Raw genomic sequence first — 19,054 nt, 5'->3', positions numbered from 1 at the left:
CATAAAGGAAATATTAACTATCTTGTTGTTTCACATAAAAGATTCAAAAATATTCTTTGATTTCATTGGTTGAACCACAGTGTGCAAAAGTGTTTTCAAGCCTCTTCATTTAGAGAAAAATGTTATAAAACATAAATGTTCTCAGGAGTAGAGACAATTATTTCAGACTTGAAAATAGCCTGCACAACACTCGGGTGCTTGAAATGCTCTTTCCTTGACATTAGGTTTGGTTGAAGTGCAATTTGCATTCCTGAAGACAAGTTATCCTCTGGTTTTATCAGGGATGAATAATCACATTTTACTCTTGCTTATACAAAACATAAACTAAGTATATGGCTAACTTTTTTAGCTATGATACAATAACACCCATGGAATTTTCAAGTTATGAATTCCACAATTATGACTCTAGTCATACCAGTGGGGTTTAATACTGTAGAATTTCCATTGTGTGCTATTTATAAAGTGGTTAAGCTATTGTATGGCAAGTGGTAAACTTGTTTACAATTTTAAAAAAGAGAGATTAAATTTCCTGGCAATGAATGCAAATAATCTTTGGAAGCCACATTAAGATATGTGTTTAAGAGAATTATTTCATTGATCTTTGCTGATCATGCTCCAACTGAAAAATAGATATCTCTCACGTCAAAGATGTTTATAAAGGCAGAAATCAATGGTTAGAGCCTGTGAAGGATGCCAAAATATTCTAAATTTTACAATTTAAACAAACAAGACATCTTGTATTTGATCAAATATATCTGATATCATTTTCTAATTGTGATTAAAAATAAAGTATATGGTACAAATTTGTCTGTGCAACACCAAATTGTAATATAAATCTCTGGTATAATTGGCAACAGACATCATGTACTGTTTTGTGATTGTCTCTTTTTATTAGCTTCACAACAAATGATCACTGTTACCTGAACAAAATTCAACCCAATTTTAAATATTGTTTGAAGTGAATAAGCTTATTTTCACTGAAATGGGGAACACAGGATGGCAAACTCATATTCTGTCTGTCGTTATTTTTGTCTCTGATACTTCCGATTGCCATCTGTCACTTCAGTTGTGACGACACAATTGAATGGTTACATTCCAATGGTAGTCTGATTTTAGCCTGGTTGTTTCATCATCTGTATCTCTCTCTTAGTGACAAGCTACTGTTGACATTTTCTATCCATGCTTCCCTAGTATCCCTAGTCTACTTGTTCATGTACCTCTGTGTGTATGGCCTTAAAAGGCATTCTAATTATTTGCATATTAAGAGATTATCTCTTTCCTCAGTCTTTTCATTTTGAATATAGGATTGGAAAGAGGTCATATAGCTAATTGAGCAAATCTGCAATTTGTTAAGATCATGACAGTTGGTCTACCAACTACTCATATCATCCCACCCCTTAAAAGCTCTGATTAACAAAAAATACACTCAATTGAACAATTGACCCAGCATCAACTGCTGTTTATGAAAACTAATTCCAAACTCCTAATATCTTTTGCATGTTGAGGTGATACCTAACTTCAATCCTGCAAGATCTGACTCTATTATTAACTCCATGTCCCTTAGTTATAGATAGATTCTGTCAATATTTCCAATCAGTTCTCCCTAATATCTGGAAAGGCTCAATCAAACCACCATGAACATTCTAAATTCAAGGCAATAACCCTAATTGGTAATAAACTCTCCTTGTAATTCAGCCTTTGAAGTCCAGGTGATAATCTAGCACATTTCCCTGCAAGGCCAGTAGAGCCATTCTAAATGGGGAGTACGCAGAGCCCTTTGCAGCACTTGAGCTGTAGTCTTACCTGAAAGTTTTGCAGGTGAAGAATAATTTCTAATCTGCTGGGATTCTAATTCTCTAGAAACAAGCAGCAGGATTCTATCAGACTTCTTGTTTGTTTTCTGTCGCCCTCCATAACATTTGGTGATTTATGCATCTAGACGCTGCCACCTCTTTGGACTGCTAAATCCTTCTGGGCACTTACCAGTTTTTACGTTTCCATTATATTGCGAGTGCTGTGATCATGCCCTTTTCAGGTTTACCTGTATAATTGAAACGAATTTGTCTCACTTCTACCGATTCAATCGGTCTATTAATTTCGGCTGTAATGCTTTTATTTTTCTGCACTGTTTACCATATCATGCATATTTGTGGCACCAGTAAATCTGACTTTCTATTCGCTTGACCCCCACCCCCCGGGGTTTCTTTATCTCCTATCCTACCCCCACCCCCACTTTCCGAGTCTCTTTATCTTGTCTGTCAGTCTCTGGGTGCCTTTGAGTGACTATTGGATTCTGCCTCAGTGGTTTATTTTTGGGTCTGCCTCCAGGAACCAAACTACCCGGATCATTGACGTCAGGAGGCTGCTGAAAAGCCATCTTTGTTACGAGCCGAGGGACGGAGCAGCCGCGAGAACCCTGTTGAATATCCAGAAACTCGAGCGTGAGTCCGAAAGAAGCAGGGAATTTTTTTTAAAAAATGTAAGTACCACCCGCGGGGAAACAAAAGGGGCAGAGAGGGCGCGACAGAACCCGGCAAGCATTGGAGCGCAAGTCCAGCTAACCAGAGACCTCCCTCCAGCGTTTGATACACTGTTGTTATTTACAGTAGATCCCTGTAGTTTCCAGGTGAACAGGCTGCTGTCCCCTTACATTAGTGCTGAAAGGCTGCGCTGCAAATTAATGGGGGTCCGTGCCCAATTGGACTCAATTACTCAGTGTCTGGTACAGACACTGACTCTAGGCATGAATGGGAGTATGTTGTGCACAGTTATGATGCTGCTGAGACATTCCGCGCCACCCACCAATTACTAACAACCCCGGCGCTGCAAGTTGGAAAGATGGCAAATAATAATTTTGGGGGAGGGGGAACGTTTCCAACTCGAAATGCTTGCAAGATCAGGCACAGGCAGCCGTGGTGTACCGTTGCTTTTTTTTTTCATTGACTTTTCAATGCGCTGTTTGCCCCCCCACCACCCCAGCACAAGACGCTCGTAGGATTCATGCTTCATATCTGCTGTCACTGGCGCTGTCTTAAAATACGGCAGGGCGTTGTACTCTGCTCGCAGTCAGTGGACAAACTTAACACCTTCGCTTTCGACAGGCACTGGCCACTGACTGGCCGAAAGGTAATCCAGGCGAGGCTTACGTTGTAACGTTTTAGCCGTAACACACAGCCCCTAGGGAAATGGGCTTTTACATCGGAAAATAAATAACCTGGTGCCTGTGAATGCTCTTTCATCACAAACTGAATGTGGAAATTGGGTAACAGATACTTGGAGCAGGGCACTATTTCCAAAACGGCGCTATTTATAAAATTTTAATCGTTTAAATCAGCTTTAACTGATACGTGGGTGATTAAAGCATTTGATTCAACTGTCAGCACGTTTTTAAATCGATGCTCTTTTCAAGGCATAAATAACACAATACCGTGGGTGCTGGACATTGAAATAAAAGCAGACGAGGCTAGAGATGTTCAGCGTGCCAGGTAGCACCGGGTTTCCAGGATTTTAGTTTGCATAAGTGAGGTGTCTCCTCCAATGAGTATTTGCACAGCAGACAAATATTATACCCAAGAGTGACTTGTTTTGGTCGTAAAATTGACTCGGGTTTCCCTTTTCTCTTGAGTATCTATTGAACAGCCATTTTTGATGAAATGTTAACGTCTTTGTTAATTTGCCTGAACGCCACGAATATTTAAAAGGGAAATCAATTGTGAGCGTTTGAAATTGGAAAAAATGCACTCGTTTACCTTAGAATAAAAATTCAGCATATCTTAATTGAAATTTGCATTTAGGGCTGACTTCTTTCAGAATATCATGATACACTTTATAGCCAGCAATATGTAAATGAGTTAATCGAATGTTGTCTGAACCAAAAGTTCTTTCTCCACCAACAAGCCCCACCCACCAGAATTATCCCGAGGACATCAGTGACCTTGGATACCACTGGCAAATGCCCATATTTCATACATGGGCATGGACAGGGAATGGTGGCAATCATGGGAGGGATCATTTTGAAAGAGATTCAGGTCACGCTTGGCATGCCCAAGTTCCAAAAAGGATTGCTGGGCATCTTTCAGGGTTGTACACTGGCCTTTTTTCCCCTTTCTGGTGCAATCATTTTGGCACTAATTATTGTAACTGATGCTTGTTGTAAAATAACACTCCATATGGTTACTAACTGAGCTCTGATGTAGATTTATTGTGTTTTTGAGCCTAAAATACAGCAAGCACAAGATTTTGAGAAAAGCTCCTGACTTGTCACATTTTTTTAAGACCCAGTATAATGCAATTTTTTTTAAATAAGTCATTTTGGCCTTGTTCATTTTTTTTGTGTGAATCAGTCTCACTCCAGAAATCAGTTTGTTAGCATTGCTAAGGAAGCTATTTTAAGATAATCAGGAAGCATTCTTTTGACTGGAATGTGAAACTAACACTTTCCAATCTGCAGTTGGAATCTGGCTGACTTCACAACAATTTACTCTCTTGCTTGAAATGACTCCATCTTGGCTGTTGAATGACTGCATTGTGCCTTCTATGATATGATTCTCCTGTTCTTCATAAAACCATGTATTAACCAACTTATCATGAGTATTGGCATGGGAGGCCAAAAAGCATTCTAATAATAGCCCAGCTCAGCTAACCTAATTGTGTGAATATTGTTCAATTTGGACATGAATGGCTTACCATGTTGTCTTTAACATTTTTTTATGAAAGGAACAGAATTTTTAAATTCAGTCTCTTGCATTGAAGGCAGATTTTTTTGACTACCATCCAATAATGTGTGCAGCAAAAGCATGAGTGGGGGTCCAGTGTGGAGTCAACATCCATGAGGCACCACTGTCACAATATTTTGGACACCTATAATCTGCAGAGTGTCCATTGTTAAAGGACTAGGAGAATCCTGGCTGGTTAATCATTAACCTCTACAACCAATAATTGTTCTTCCCACAAAGTCACAGAAGGATTGATAGACTTGATTGCATATATTAGAGATGCAAACCTGATCCCAGAGAGCAGCACCAATCAAGCTTTGAGAATTCATTAAGCACTAAATGTTTGTGCTATTTAACAATGTAGCAAGTGCCTAAGATCAGATGACAGTAGATACACTTCCACATTTAAATCTTAAAATTTTAAGGCAAGACAGGTGAGACACAATTGCTTGGCAGAAATTCCATGTCATTCTTTAGTTATGTTCTCGAATATATTCCTTACATTGAAAACCGTATTGCTGCAAATGTCTCTTTGACAATTATATTAGTGCACACTGTCTATCATGATTTTCATTCTGAATCTTTCTGTCACTACTGTGGGGGGGGGGGAAATCAGTGCTTAAAAGTTCTACAGTGTCGTCCCTATTGTCCAAAATAGAACATTTTAATTCCCAATCCTTAAAACAAGACTCTTGTTCTGTTTCTGTGCACTCCCTCCTTTGTTTCAGTTGCATATGAACATGATTAATGTGCACATGGTGACACACAAGCATTCAATTTAAATCCTTACATTTTGTAACATAAAGAATAAGTATATCCACTTTCCATTTGTGCCTTCCCACTATTTAGTATCAAGAAACATATGATCACTGAGCTCAGTGCTACATATTTGATATTTTCCCATCTGAGTCACTGGTGTAATAGTGTAGGTCAACAATTTTATTTCTAGGCTATTACTAAAGTAAACTACTAAATCTTAAAAATATTTTATTGATGTTGCTTAGTAATATTGTAGTTTGGCATGCATATACTGGGAACCAGTTAATGACATCTCTGAAAATAAGGCATGAAAAAACACTACTTTTTTGTTTTGAATAACCTAAGACTCAGAATTATTTATACCATGGAATGTTTAGTATACTGTGATTTCTGTTTTGGAAGTAATTCCAATGCAGATAGTATTTACTTTTAAATAGGTAAGTATTCCTTCTTAAGATGAAGGATGATAAAAAGCTATTCAGTTCGCTCTATGTAAACACATTTTTACCAAAGCTAGTCAGGCACTTTACAATGTTATTCATCTTGATTGAATTCTTTCCCCTCACTTTTTTCTATTGCAGTTTATAATTGTATAGTTGTTTTCCAATAATATTGTTCTCTACAGAAGGCTTTTGCTCATGCTAGGATGCAATTCTACAAGCACCAGCAGCTCTTTGGTATTTAATCTAAAGCTGGAAAGTGAAGCATCAACAGCAAATTTGACGATGGAGGCATTAATGTGGATCTAATCCTCTCATAGCCCAACATCAAAAGCGGTTTTAAACCACTATTAAAAAGTAATTAAGAGCATGGACCTTGGTTGATCTATTGTTCCGATCTAACTGTTGTATCAGCTGTTATCCACTAACTCAGCCTAGACTCAGTCTGCTTCATTTCTACACTGGACAGTATATTTACCGTTTAACCTTATTAACCTATTTTCTAAACTTGTACCAATGATAAGGCTTATTCTTTAGTAATGCATATTTCAGAATGCATTTGAATACTGATCATTAATTTAGAATTTATTAATTCTAATTTTCTTTTCCTTGCTGTCTTCACTGAAGCAACATTTCCTGCCCCAATTGGCAAGTTTGCAAGCTGATAACAATACAATAGAAGTTTTAACTTAGCCTTGGTTTTGTTTACTACAAAATCTTGTAACTTGAATTTCATCTGGCCTTTCTCCAAGAAAATAGCCGTAATGTCCTTGGATATTTGAGTCTGGAGACTTAACATCAAGATAATAATATCTAATTCTGTGCGAGTCACTGAAGTAAATGATGTATGTTTTTTTGTGCAGAAGTTCAATATTTATCTGTTTCAATTATCTATGCTAAGCTGAAGCAGAACTTGACAATGTCGCCCTTGAGCTTTTTCTGTTATTCCAAACGTCCTACTAAAATATCTCCAAACTGGAGATCATGAATTAAAAGAACATGCAGAGTACTCTTTTGAATGCATCAATTCGTGATGCTTTTACACAAAACACTGGAATATTTCTTCCCGGTAAACTAAAGTGTAGAAATGGCATCTGTAGCCTTTTTTAATAGAATCTTTAGACCATGGAAAGAGGCAAAGTAGCCCACAACACTAGGGAGGGTATTCAAGTTGTATACCCAGTAACAGTGATGAAACACTGAACTAGTTCCACAAATAATCAGTGTTTTGAAAGGCAATTTGTTGATGGCACTCATCCCATGTACCTGCTGTTCTTCTTCTGAGCAATAAAGATTGTGGGTTTCAAAGGTACTGTAAGAGGATGCTTGACAAGTTCCTGCAGTCCATCTTGCAACTATTGCAGTGTATCAGTGGTGCATCGAGCAAATAGTCAAAATGGTTGATGGATTATTCGTCAGCTAGTTGCTTTATCTTGGAGATAGTGTTTTGCTCCTTGAGCACTTCATTTAATTTTCAGATAATACAAAGTTTGGGGGAGGGGTAAGAGATGTCGGCTCTCGGAGACCTTTTTTAAAAACAGCTGTGAAGAGATATGCAGCTTGTGTTTGGGTTACAAGGTGCTCAATGGAGGGGAACATGGTGAAGTATAAGGTTAATCACTTTTGGTTTAGAATAGAAAAATAGAATACCTTACAAAGTTCACACCTTTTAATCAGCTATCCAGAGAAACTGGAGTGTACTACATCAAGGAGCATAAAGACAGCATGCAGGTGCAGAAAGCAGTGAGGAAGGCAATAATATTTTAGCCTCTTACAAGACGATGGTTTGTGTACAAGAAAGAAGTCTTTCTCTATTTTGACCGGACTTTGTTGGGACCACACTTGGGGTAGTGCATGCAATGTTGGTCTCACCATTTAAATGGTGCTATACTTAACACTAGAGCCAATATGATAAATCCTAATTAGGATGAGAGAGTTATATTGTATAGAGCAGCCAAGTAAGTTGGGAATGTGTTCTCTCTAGTTTAGAAGAAAGTGGTGAATAGACAAGATTTTTGAAGGGTAGACCCTGGGAGGTTGTTTTCCCTGTGAGGATTCTAAAGCGCACAATCACTTGAGACTGAGATGAGAATTGTCTTTGGACAAATATTTGAAAATTATTCATTCCGTAAGATTGTGGTTATTCTGTTATTGAGTGTATTAAGGCGGTATGGTAGATTCTTGCTCCCAGGGAATTAATGGATATAAGGAGGGAGCAAGGAAGTTGAGCTAAGACAGAAGATCAGCTTCGATTGCATTAGATGGTGGAAGAGGCTGAGAGGAGTGAATGGTTTACTCCATTTCTGACGGTGAGTGTTGCTGGAGTTTTACTTATTTAGCTAAGTAGAGTGAGCAAATCCTATTTCCAGCATCTACATGTCAGGAATGAGTCTGGCAAAGTTAGGAAAGGGGTTACTGGCATACAATTCCTAGTCTCTGAACACCTTTTGGAGCCACAGTGTGTACATGGCTGACGTTTCAGGAATGTGACCATAAATAGACAAAACATTTAGATTGTTTGCACCAACATTCACCTTTGTGCTGTGAACAGAAGGCTGTCAATAAATAGATATAAATTTACAAGACCTAAGTTTTTCTTGTGATACCTCTTTACTTTCTTGACTGACTTAAATTAAGTAGGAGTGAATTTCTCAATTTGACACGAGAATAAAGTCTCCAAATTGTGATCTAGAATTTGGTCTGTGCCTAAACTCATAACCTAAAGCTGCAAACGAAACTTTTTTGTCTGAAGAGATTGTTTGTTTGCTGAACACCACTGCAAATAAGTCAACTGGTCTCATTTGTATGCTGTTGGTAAGTGCACAAAGACTGTTTGACAGGTCTGGATGGGAGCTGAAAAATGATTAGTTGAATGGAATGCTGATTGAGGGCCTACAAAATTCACAAGTTGGCATATGAATAATTGTGAGGAAAAGCTTACATCAAGCCATTAATAGGTTGGCTTGCTTAGGCAGGTTTGTAAAAACAGCAGATAGAATTTAATCTGCGTGGGGGGGGGGGGTGTGGAATATGAGGTAGTACTCTTGGCTAGCAAGAAAAGGCTACAAGGGAATCCACAAAAAAGCATGGTAACTCATAAGTTTAGAAAAAGTGACTTTGCTGTGCATATCCACAGATTCCTGCAAGTAGCTGGGTAGGAGAATAAGAAGGGGACCAGAATCCTTTAGTAGTGATGTATAAGAGCAAGGAGACAACACTCCAACTGTGTACAGAGCACCACAAAGGCTGCTGTTCACGTAGTGTTCATTATGTGAACATGATCACACCAGGGAGGATAGGGATTAGGATTAAGGATGTTGTCAGGATGAATGATTTTTAGCTATGAGAAATTGGATAGGCTCGAGCTGTTTTGTTTAGAACTGTGTAGAAAATTGCAAGGTGTGTAGAATTGAGTGGCTTGGATGGAGCATGGGGAGTTCTGGAATTTATTGCCGAGAAAGCTTCAGCACTATTCATTCAATGCTGTGAACTACAGAGCAACAGACCATTTACCTAGATATTAGAAGTTGGCTGGGTAACACCTCGGTCAGCACAAACAGAATAGATTGAAATGTCACTTTTTATTTCCATATACCTTCTAGATTTCTACAGTAAATCCAGGTCTGAGGTGATTGGAGGAGAGTGAGCAAAGCTCTAGCTTAATGTTTGGATGCCAACCTTCACTCTTCCTTCAATAACTACTGGTCTGGTTGCTAAGCATTTAAGGACATTACACCAGGCTGGGGGCTGAAAATCGTGCATTAGCTCCCACCTCCACAACGCCAGTGATAACTAAAGGAGTATAAACTATTAAGACAAGCAGTACACTTTCTATGTGAGCACACTAGGTTTGTCATTGCCTGAAAAAACAAAGCTGCCGCACGATCACAGTTCCAAGCCACCGGTGGGGAGGTGAGGTGGGGGAGGTGTTGGTGGTATTTAATTGAAGAGCTAATAACGTTTGTGATCTACTGTTGGGGTAATAAGTGTTTCAGAACGTACAAAATATAACAGATGGTAGACTGTTTAAGGGCAATAATGCGTTCAAGAACTTTAGACTTCAGTGAGCAGAAATTGGATGCATGAATTTTGAGTACAACTGTCTAACTCAGTAGTAAACTACATCAATCTATAATGAAATCTATTCATATGTTCATGTTGTCTGATAAAGTTACCTTTTTAATATATTTATATTTTCTCACTAAATTCTACACTTTCACAATAAAAACAGCTGATGTGACTTTTTTGAACTATCCATTTCACAACTGCTTCTTGGCCTTTTAGTTGCTCTCTAAGTTTGCCCAAGTCTCCTGTACTTTGCTAGCTACCTACTGTCAACACCCTCATGCTTTGATTTCTAGCTCACCTGTTCCAGTCTACCCATTCCACAAGATCCAACACATGCATGAACTAAATTTGGAATGCTGGACAGATGGCGGTAGACTATGCTGAGAGAAGAGCTAATATTCAGAACCAGTGCAGTAAACATTCTAAAGTATAACTTCTGAGACAAAATAAAGGCAAGACAGGTAGGTCTAGATGGAAACCAGGAAATGAATAGCTTTCCATAAAATGGGATTTTATGACCGCATTGCTGGGATGTGCCTCGAGAGATTTTTCCCAGGACCAGGCACAAACAGAAATAAAAATGGATGTGCAAATAAGGGGGAGACAAGAAACAGCAGAAGTCTAATATGTCAGACCAGAGGAAATAACATAGGGGGAGACTTATAGTCAAAAGAGATTGTTTCTTAGATAAGAGTAAACAGACAAAAAAATTAATATTGGAGATAAGGAAAGATCAGTGAACAATCAAGCAAAAGATTTTTTTGGAGGAACAGGATTTTAAGTCAAATACAAGGAATAGAAGTTTAGGCACATGAAATAATATAAACACAAATATCAAAATTATACAGGAATAGCCATGGGAGATGTCACTGTTTACAGCATACTGTGAGCCAGTCACTTGCTTGCTTTTTTTTGTACTCCTATAATTTTCCAGTGTCCTTTTCTGACTCCTCCCACCGATTTCCTACCATCAGGATCACTGGGTTTTATTGACATAGTTGCACACCTAAACCAAGATGGGTTATTATTGACTTGTAACATTCTTTTCTTTCAGTGTAAAATTAATGCATATAACAAATTACTCAAATGGCTCCTTTTTGTTAAACCCTTTGCTGATTTGAAGCTCTGATCAGGAGAGTGTTACACCTTTTTCTTTTGTGTGCTGAGTTTACTGCGCTAAGTAAAAGAGTAAATGAATCCTACAATTGACCACTCAAGAAAAGAATCATGGGTGCCTAAAGCTGATGGGTAGCCAATGACTTCTGCTGAAGAGTCTGCACTGGGAAATATTAAGTCTGAAACATAACTCTTCCAGTTTTATCTCATATCTGCATTTGTACCTGAAGAAAAACCAATTTAGACAAGGAGGAGAAATATATCAGTGCCATTGGAACGGCACCTGATGTTGGTCAGTGCCTTCAATGAGGGGGAGGGGAAACCATGTTTGGGACATGCTGAATTGTCCATTGTCAACTGTTTGACTTGAGAAAACAATTGTACTCATGTTAGAAAACAATTACAGTGCCCTTTCATGAAGGGTTCCGATCAGGACACCATCCTTATTCTGTTCTCCTCTGTTATCATAGAACAGGGTCGTGCAGAGATGTCTGAAACCAAATAGAACCAAGGAAGAGCTGATGATTAATGTTCATTACGAGTAATTGGGGAACACTGGGTGTAAGTACATGGGGAACTGAACTTGTGACATAGCTATGGCCTCCCTACGCAGGAGGCCTGGCTTCAAGTACAGCCTGCTCCAGAGGAGTGTACTGATATCTCTCTGAAGAAGTTGCTTTTTAGAAAAATATCTGTACATGAGGAACAAGGAATAGTCTTACTTGAGCTGTGTTTTGATTATCATTTAAAATAACACTGACTTGAAAACTTATACGCCTGGAATCTATCTAACCAACCTTTTTAATATCTGGTGTTTAACATGTGCCATCATGATTCGCTGAGTGTTACTTGTTGAAAATTTATTGAATAAATAATGAAAATATTTTGAAATTAGACCCAAAGGCCACTCTGATACTGAAATGCACAGAACCTGTTTAGTTTTCACTCAGATAAGGTTATTTTTCATGTCCCTTTTATTCTTCTTCATCAATTAAAGCCTGTTGGTCTCCATCATTTGGCACAGCCTTGTTAGTTATTATAACCCGCAACAATAAGAGTATATCTTCAATAGAAATGATGGTTAGTTTAAAATGATCAGGTTGAGCTGTTTATATCAGCAGTTTTCAACCAAGCTCTGCAGTCCCCCAGGAGGAGTGACAATGTTCCAAGGTGTTTGTCAAACCATCAAATTGTTTCATGTTGACTTCCTGTAGCTTTATAATCGATGATCACCCAGGGTATTACTGTCAACAATGCAGTTTAATTCCTAGAACCGATTTATTTTTCTGTGATTGGAGGCGGGGTTTTAAGTGATTGGCAGACCCAGGGTCAAGGACAAAGGTCTCCCAACAGGTTCCAGTGTGTTTTTGTGCAGAGGCAGTTTGTTGCCCAAATGCTTCAGGGATGCAGCACTGCTGAGCATTTCAGCATGCCACCAAGTAGATTCAGACCTAGGGAGCTATGAATTTCAATCTTGTAGCTACTGGATTTAAATGTTTAATTTCAGAATGTCAGATAAACAAAGAATCACCAAGCATCTTACTCTGACAGTTGCCATAAGTTCTCTTGTATGTATTTTCACAATAAATTTCATTTGAATACCACAATAAGCCAGTGCTTATGAAGTGACTTGCTAGTCAGGCCTTGTCATGTGATAGGCTGTTGTCTTTAGGTGAACTGCAACGCCAGGCATATTGACTTTGTGGGAATGACTTGCCAGACATTTAGTGTATAATGAGTGATAGGCAGAAAAGATTAAACTATAAACTTGTGTTTTTAAAAACTGTAAAATCCCTCCCTCTTTTCCCCCCCGCCGCCCCCCCCCTCGAAATAGTCAATACTTCTTTGCAATGTCATACTCAATGGTCAGACATTAACAATGGCCTGCATTTTGCCATGCTAATCATGGGGAAACAGGCAGCATGCACCATCTTACCCTCTGGAATTGACAACATTTGGAGACCATGCACACCAGTTAAACATGGAAATCCAGAGATTGTCAAGGGTTCCATGTTGCTCTGCATAATGTGCTGATTGGAGAACCCACTGACTGCAATCCAATTGAAGTGACTGACCAAATAAGATCTTGCCGCCTTAGTTTTACTATGAAAACCTTTTTAAAGTTGCAACTGTTATTCAGTGATGGACTTAATTCATTATTGCTGAGCAGTCTCTGGAAAACACATACTTATGTGGAATGTAATGTTTCTCCATCATGGTAACTTTCAGTTTTTAAGAAGTTTAAGATTTTTAGCAATTTTAAATCATGGGTATGATCCAATGGATTATTTTGTCCTCTAGTATCTTCTACATGTAATTAGAATATAAATCAGTATACTTCCTGGCTTTTTTGCCATTTTATTTTAAAAGTAAAATTACTACCATTAGGAATCCTGCCAAATATGTGAACTCAATCTTTTTACATCTAACACAGATATTTAAATAAAACTTCAATTTTGGAAAATTGAAGCCAGGCAAATGTGTTTAAACGGCTGTGGCAGATCAAATGAACAGTAGAAAGCATATTCTCTGCCAAAATATATTTGACCCCATTTCACCAAAAGCTCTATTTTGGGTCTGTTCTCATTGGAGAGAAGAGGGCTAAGAGGGAATTTAATAGAGACATTCTCTAAATGATCAGAGGATTAGATAGGGTGCACAGTGAGTCTTTTTCCGAGGATGATGATGATGATGTCAGCTTGTACAGGGGGAGGGGGGCATAGCTACAAATTGAGGGGTGATAGATTTAAGACAGATGTCAGAGGCAGGTTCTTTACCCAGTTAAACAGTCCTTGGATACGCATATGGACGATGGGATAGTGTATGGGGAACGGGCTTAGATTAGTTCACAGGCCAGCGCAAAATCGAGGGCCGAAGGGCCTGTTAACACTGTATTGTTCTATGTTCTATCAGTTCATCCTCCCCAGTGTGCACAGTGCCTTTTTAACAAGCCAGAATTTGTCAAATCATTGCATAAATTATCCAGAAATAAACACTACCTATGAATAAAGTTGATCGTTTGAACTTAATTTTACTGGAGGCTTTTTGGTCCTTTAGGAAACATTCCACAACTATAAATAATGCCATTATGTTAATGGAGTTCTTGGGTCACAGGTTACTGTATTATTGAGTTGTCTCTCAATGGGCTAGGATTTGTACATATTCTTACCGAGTGATATGCCAAGGCAAGGATCATAGAGGAAGATCGATCAGTAAATTGGCTGTCTGTGCTAACTTTGTTCAATGGTGCAACTATTTTTATGCAGAAACATTACTTGTTCTGTTACTGTGTGTCAGTGGAACTTTTATAATATGGGGATGGGGTGTGTAGTCAAATGCAAAATAGCAGAGGTCTCCTTGATTATATGCTACCCAACATGAAAGTCAGACATACCTTGACTGTTTGTTTATCTTGAGTTTAGAAGCATGCTGATGAAATTTAATTCTTCCTTTTATTAATATTTAAAAGAAAACTTAAACTATTGCAGGTTGAGAGTGTCAACTCCTGAATAGAACAGTCAAAAAGCCTGAATTTCAGTGAAAAGAATCTGTTTCCAGAAGTAAAGCATTCCTTGCTTCCAAGCACAAGCTGCATGCTTATTTATTATCCTTGGAAGGCTTCTAATCCTGAACACAGGGTAGGTGCATCACTTGAGTCATTCAGTTTTACATTGACTTCAAAAAAGACACTAAAATAGACGTTTTCAGATTGATTGATTCATTTGTTGCAACAGTGAACACAAGTGGCTGCTAAAGTTGAATGCTTTATGACAAGCAGGATAAATATTTGCATTTTAGAAAATGATTGTCTTTTAAAAATAACAGGATAACTGCTTTGACATGCACAATTTTGTGAGCAAAAACAAACAGACACATTTATATGGCTCAAAGGCCCATTTTGGATGGACATTGAATGTTTGTTTGGCTATTGATATTTATTTGAAGTCTTTTACTGTTTTTGCTAATGTGGTGTCTTTTCATTGGCCTGAAAACTGCAAATGTCTTGAAGCAATGCTAGTGCTTGCAAAACAAATTGACAGGTTTAATCTGATAAGTGTGATGTTGAGATACTGTAGGGGTTGGGTTTAAATAGATTACAAGATTGTTTGTTTGCTTACTCCTGAATCTTTTCAATAAAGTGAAATAACTTTTGAGTCAAACGTTTTAGTTTTTATGCTGGAGCTATACGATTAACAACAGTAATTCTGCTAGCTTCAATGCCTTAGCCTCATGAAACAAACTAAATAACAGACTTGCACAATATGATGCTCCATCCTTGGCCTACCTACAATGAAGCATTAAGTAGGAGCAACACTGCCTAACTTTTTGAGGGAGGTTAATGTTTTATTGAGTGGGAGAGAGTAAGAAACCAACCACCCACCACTCCCCCACCTGCAATGTTGAGTGGAGCACAAGAAGGGAGAAATTACTTTTTTGTTTTTTAACTTGCCTTTAAGTGTTATCTTAATCTTGTATCTTAATATCTGATGTAAACCAATGTTGCCAAGCATTGACAAAACGTTTTTCCACTGTTTATTTGTTAGAGACAGTTGACAATAGATCATTCAACTTAATTAATCCCACTTGACATTCAAGGCTGCAGGCCTAGGGCTGTTATGACGTGGCTAAGTGCTTACTAAGATACTTTTTTAAAGGATGTTGGGAACTCTCCTCTATCATCCCCTCAGCGTCATTTCAGACTGTCACCACCCCTGAGTAAAATGGCTTTCCTCATCTTTTTCCCCTGAACCACCTGCACCTCACTTTGAATCCATGTCCCCTTGTGACTGATTCTTTCATCTAAGGGACCAGCTGCTCTTTATCAATGTTGATAAGCTCATGTCCTGGTGACTCCTGTCTGCGTTCCATCCAGTGCAGTCACATCCTCCCTTGTAGTGTAGCAACCAGAACATCTCTCTGTACTCTAGCTGTGGTCTCAAAGTTCTGTACAATTCCATCATGGCTGCTTTTGTAACCTAATGCCTTGACTGATAAAGGGAAGTGCCTTTATATGCCTTTTTCACCACCCTAACATGTTTCTCCTTCAGTAATCTATGGACAAACACTCCGATGTCATGTCATTCACTGAAAAATTGCTTGTCAAATTGTCCCTTCTAAAATGTATCATTTCACCACATTTTAGTATGTAAATTCCTTCTACAACTTGTCTGGCCATCCCATTTGTAATACCTTTTTGTAGGCCAAGGTGTACAACCACACTGTTAACCAACTTTTTTTTGCACCCCTCTCTCTCTCTTACTAATCCAACCTTCAACACAGCCATCATTTACATAAATGGCAAATAATGGGATCCAGCACAGATCTCTGTGTGGTACATCACTCAACACTGACTTCCAGTCACGAAAGCAGCCTTCTGTCATCTCCCTCTGTCTCTCCTACAAGGAAGCCAATTTTGAATCCACTTTGTCAATTGTCCTGTATCCCACATGCATTTGCGTTCTTGATTTTTGTTTCCTCTGTGACCTTTTCAGAGTCACTGCAAAATAAATCCTCAGGGTTTTTGTGTATTTGCTATCACACACTTTGAGTATGCATTCACTGAAAGTGACTTACCAAGTAGCACTCCAGGGATATTGCTATCAATCCCAGTTTGTGTTTCTTCGAGTACTGTCACTGAAAGAAACAACACCACCATATTTACAACTTCCCCAAAGTGAGCTTTTCTGCTGCTAACAGACTTTTTACAACTTTCTGATCTTTTCAGCTTAACAAACCAAAAGGCAACATCCACATTCTTTTTACTACAAAAAACAAAACAAATGTTACAAACCCTCCTGCACTTGCAAATCCATTGCATAAGGAGCTTCACAAACCGGTTTCATATTCCTTGGAGAACATCGAACAGTACAGGCCTTTGGCCCATGATATTGTGCTGATCTATTATCCTACTAAGATCAAATTACCCTGCAAACCCTTCATTTTACTGTCATCGATATGCCTATCTGAGTCAATTAACATCACTAATGTATCTCTCTACTATCACCACTGGCAGTGCATTCCACGCACCCACCACTGTGCAAAGAATCTACCTCTGACATCTCCCCTATACCTTACTCTAATCACCTTTTAAAATTATGCCCCCTTGTGATAGTATTTCCACCCTAGGAAAATGTCTCTGGCTAACGACTCTATCAATGCGTCTCCTCAGCTTGTCCACCTCTAAGTCACTTCTTGTCCTTCTTTGCTCCAATGAGAAAAGCCCTACTCCAGCAACAATAGAAATTTCAAGACTTAGCAATAGTTCCCAACAAAAATGTCAAAACAACAGAGCAGCTTTTTGTTTTTCTATGTTGCATCCACCCAAATATTATCTTCACCTTGGGACTTCTCAAAATTGTGCTCAAGTATAGTATTTAAAAATTTGGGCATCTGGCCACGTTTGGGTGCCCAGTTAATTCAGCCTTCCAGTTGAACTTTACAGTCTATCCGCTTCAATTTCCAAAATGCTACATGTTCTTGAGGTCGTATGTGGACTAATGGCAATGAAGAAAAAATTTCCAATGAGATTGCTAATGCAAAGTCTGACCTCCCTTTTTTAATTCTGCCTTAAGCCCACTTAAGATATTTTCAAATTCACTGCTCCTACCCCAGACAATAAATCCCATTTGTGCAGCGTAAAGACACCTGTTTAAACTGCCTCTCGTGCTACTAGTAAAATGTAGCAGGTCTGCTTTGAACTCCTAGACAACCTGATTTTAATTAAAACCAACAGCATTTAGAAGTACCAAATTTAGACCATATCTATATTTATTTAATGTTCAAAGTAGTCCACAACGTTTGGTGCCTCTTATTGGAATATGAAAGGATATTTCCCTTGAGCCATCTTCCAGCAGAAATGCAATTTTAATATTGATTTTTGATCAACATTCCCAACCACTTGTGGTATTGTAACCTCACTGGGGTAGAGTGCTGGGAATCCACCCCTGCTGTATCTGGCATCATCACAAAGGTAACTATTTTATAGAAGTACACAAAATCCCTAATTTACCTGTCTGATTAACTCAAGTCAACAGAAAACAGATCAGGTTTCTCTTGTTTAATGGAACTATTATTTATTACAGTAAACCGACCACGAGTGGTTGGCATATAACTACTTGTTTAAATTTTAACCTCCTTCTAAACACTTCTAGCCCTCCCTGTGCGCACGTGCGGAAACATACAAATAAAACTTGTATTTGGCACCAGTCTGCAAGAACGATTCCTTCACTTCCCTCAAATCTCCACAGGAGGCACAGAGCCACTGGCTCACAGGTTAGACTTTGTTGCTTTATTAGTTAAAAGCAAAGAGAGACAGACAGACAGCGGGGCAAGCATCTGCCTCCTCAGTAGTCAGCCAGCATTGATCACTTCCCCAATTTGGCTCCTAATGAGCCAAACAATCAAAACTCCACAAACTGATCAGTAACCTGCCGCCAACCAAATCTTATCTTGCACAAATCCTGGGAGTGGGAGAGAAAGGGGAAAAGTCTTCCCCTTCCATTGCATGAACACACAGCAGTGTAAATGTCACATGTAGTTTCAAAAGCTTGTGTTTTTTAAAAGTGTGGTGATTCTTTCCTCCATCCTCTGCAATAAAATTACTTTCAAAGTTCATTCCAGAATCAAAAATACAGTATGATATTTATAGTTGCTAACAAAGCCCATGCAACTTTAAAAAAAATTGACTCCTACTATTAGCAAATGTGCTCTATTCCAGTTTTTCTGCAAAATCTCAGTCTGCTATTTTTACCTCAATTCCATCAGGAGGCACCTTTTTCGGTACATACAGGCAGTCCCTAGGTTGCAAATGTTCTGAAATCTGTTCAAAATTTGTGTTCCAACTGGCACAAAATGTAGGACAATGTAAAGAAGTTATTCATAAATACAGGAAATGTTCATATGTCCAGTCTTTAAAATTACATCCACGAATGCAATCACTTTCACAGGGACAAGCAT

General features: G+C 38.5%; 1 protein-coding gene across 1 annotated transcript in view; it reads left to right on the top strand.

Moving 5' to 3' along the window:
* Positions 1-2,340: 2,340 nt before the first annotated feature.
* Positions 2,341-19,054, top strand: part of vamp2 (vesicle-associated membrane protein 2) — a 118,450-nt gene continuing 101,736 nt past the window's right edge. The window contains exon 1 of the mRNA XM_048542275.2: positions 2,341-2,479. Coding sequence (XP_048398232.1) covers positions 2,478-2,479 — 2 coding nt within the window. The 5' untranslated portion in view covers positions 2,341-2,477. The remainder of the gene's footprint in view (positions 2,480-19,054) is intronic.

This window comes from Stegostoma tigrinum, chromosome 14, assembly GCF_030684315.1.
Source record: "Stegostoma tigrinum isolate sSteTig4 chromosome 14, sSteTig4.hap1, whole genome shotgun sequence".
NCBI lineage: Eukaryota > Metazoa > Chordata > Chondrichthyes > Orectolobiformes > Stegostomatidae > Stegostoma > Stegostoma tigrinum.
The sequence above is the reverse complement of the archived record's forward strand: the minus strand, read 5'-3'. Positions and strand labels throughout refer to the sequence as shown.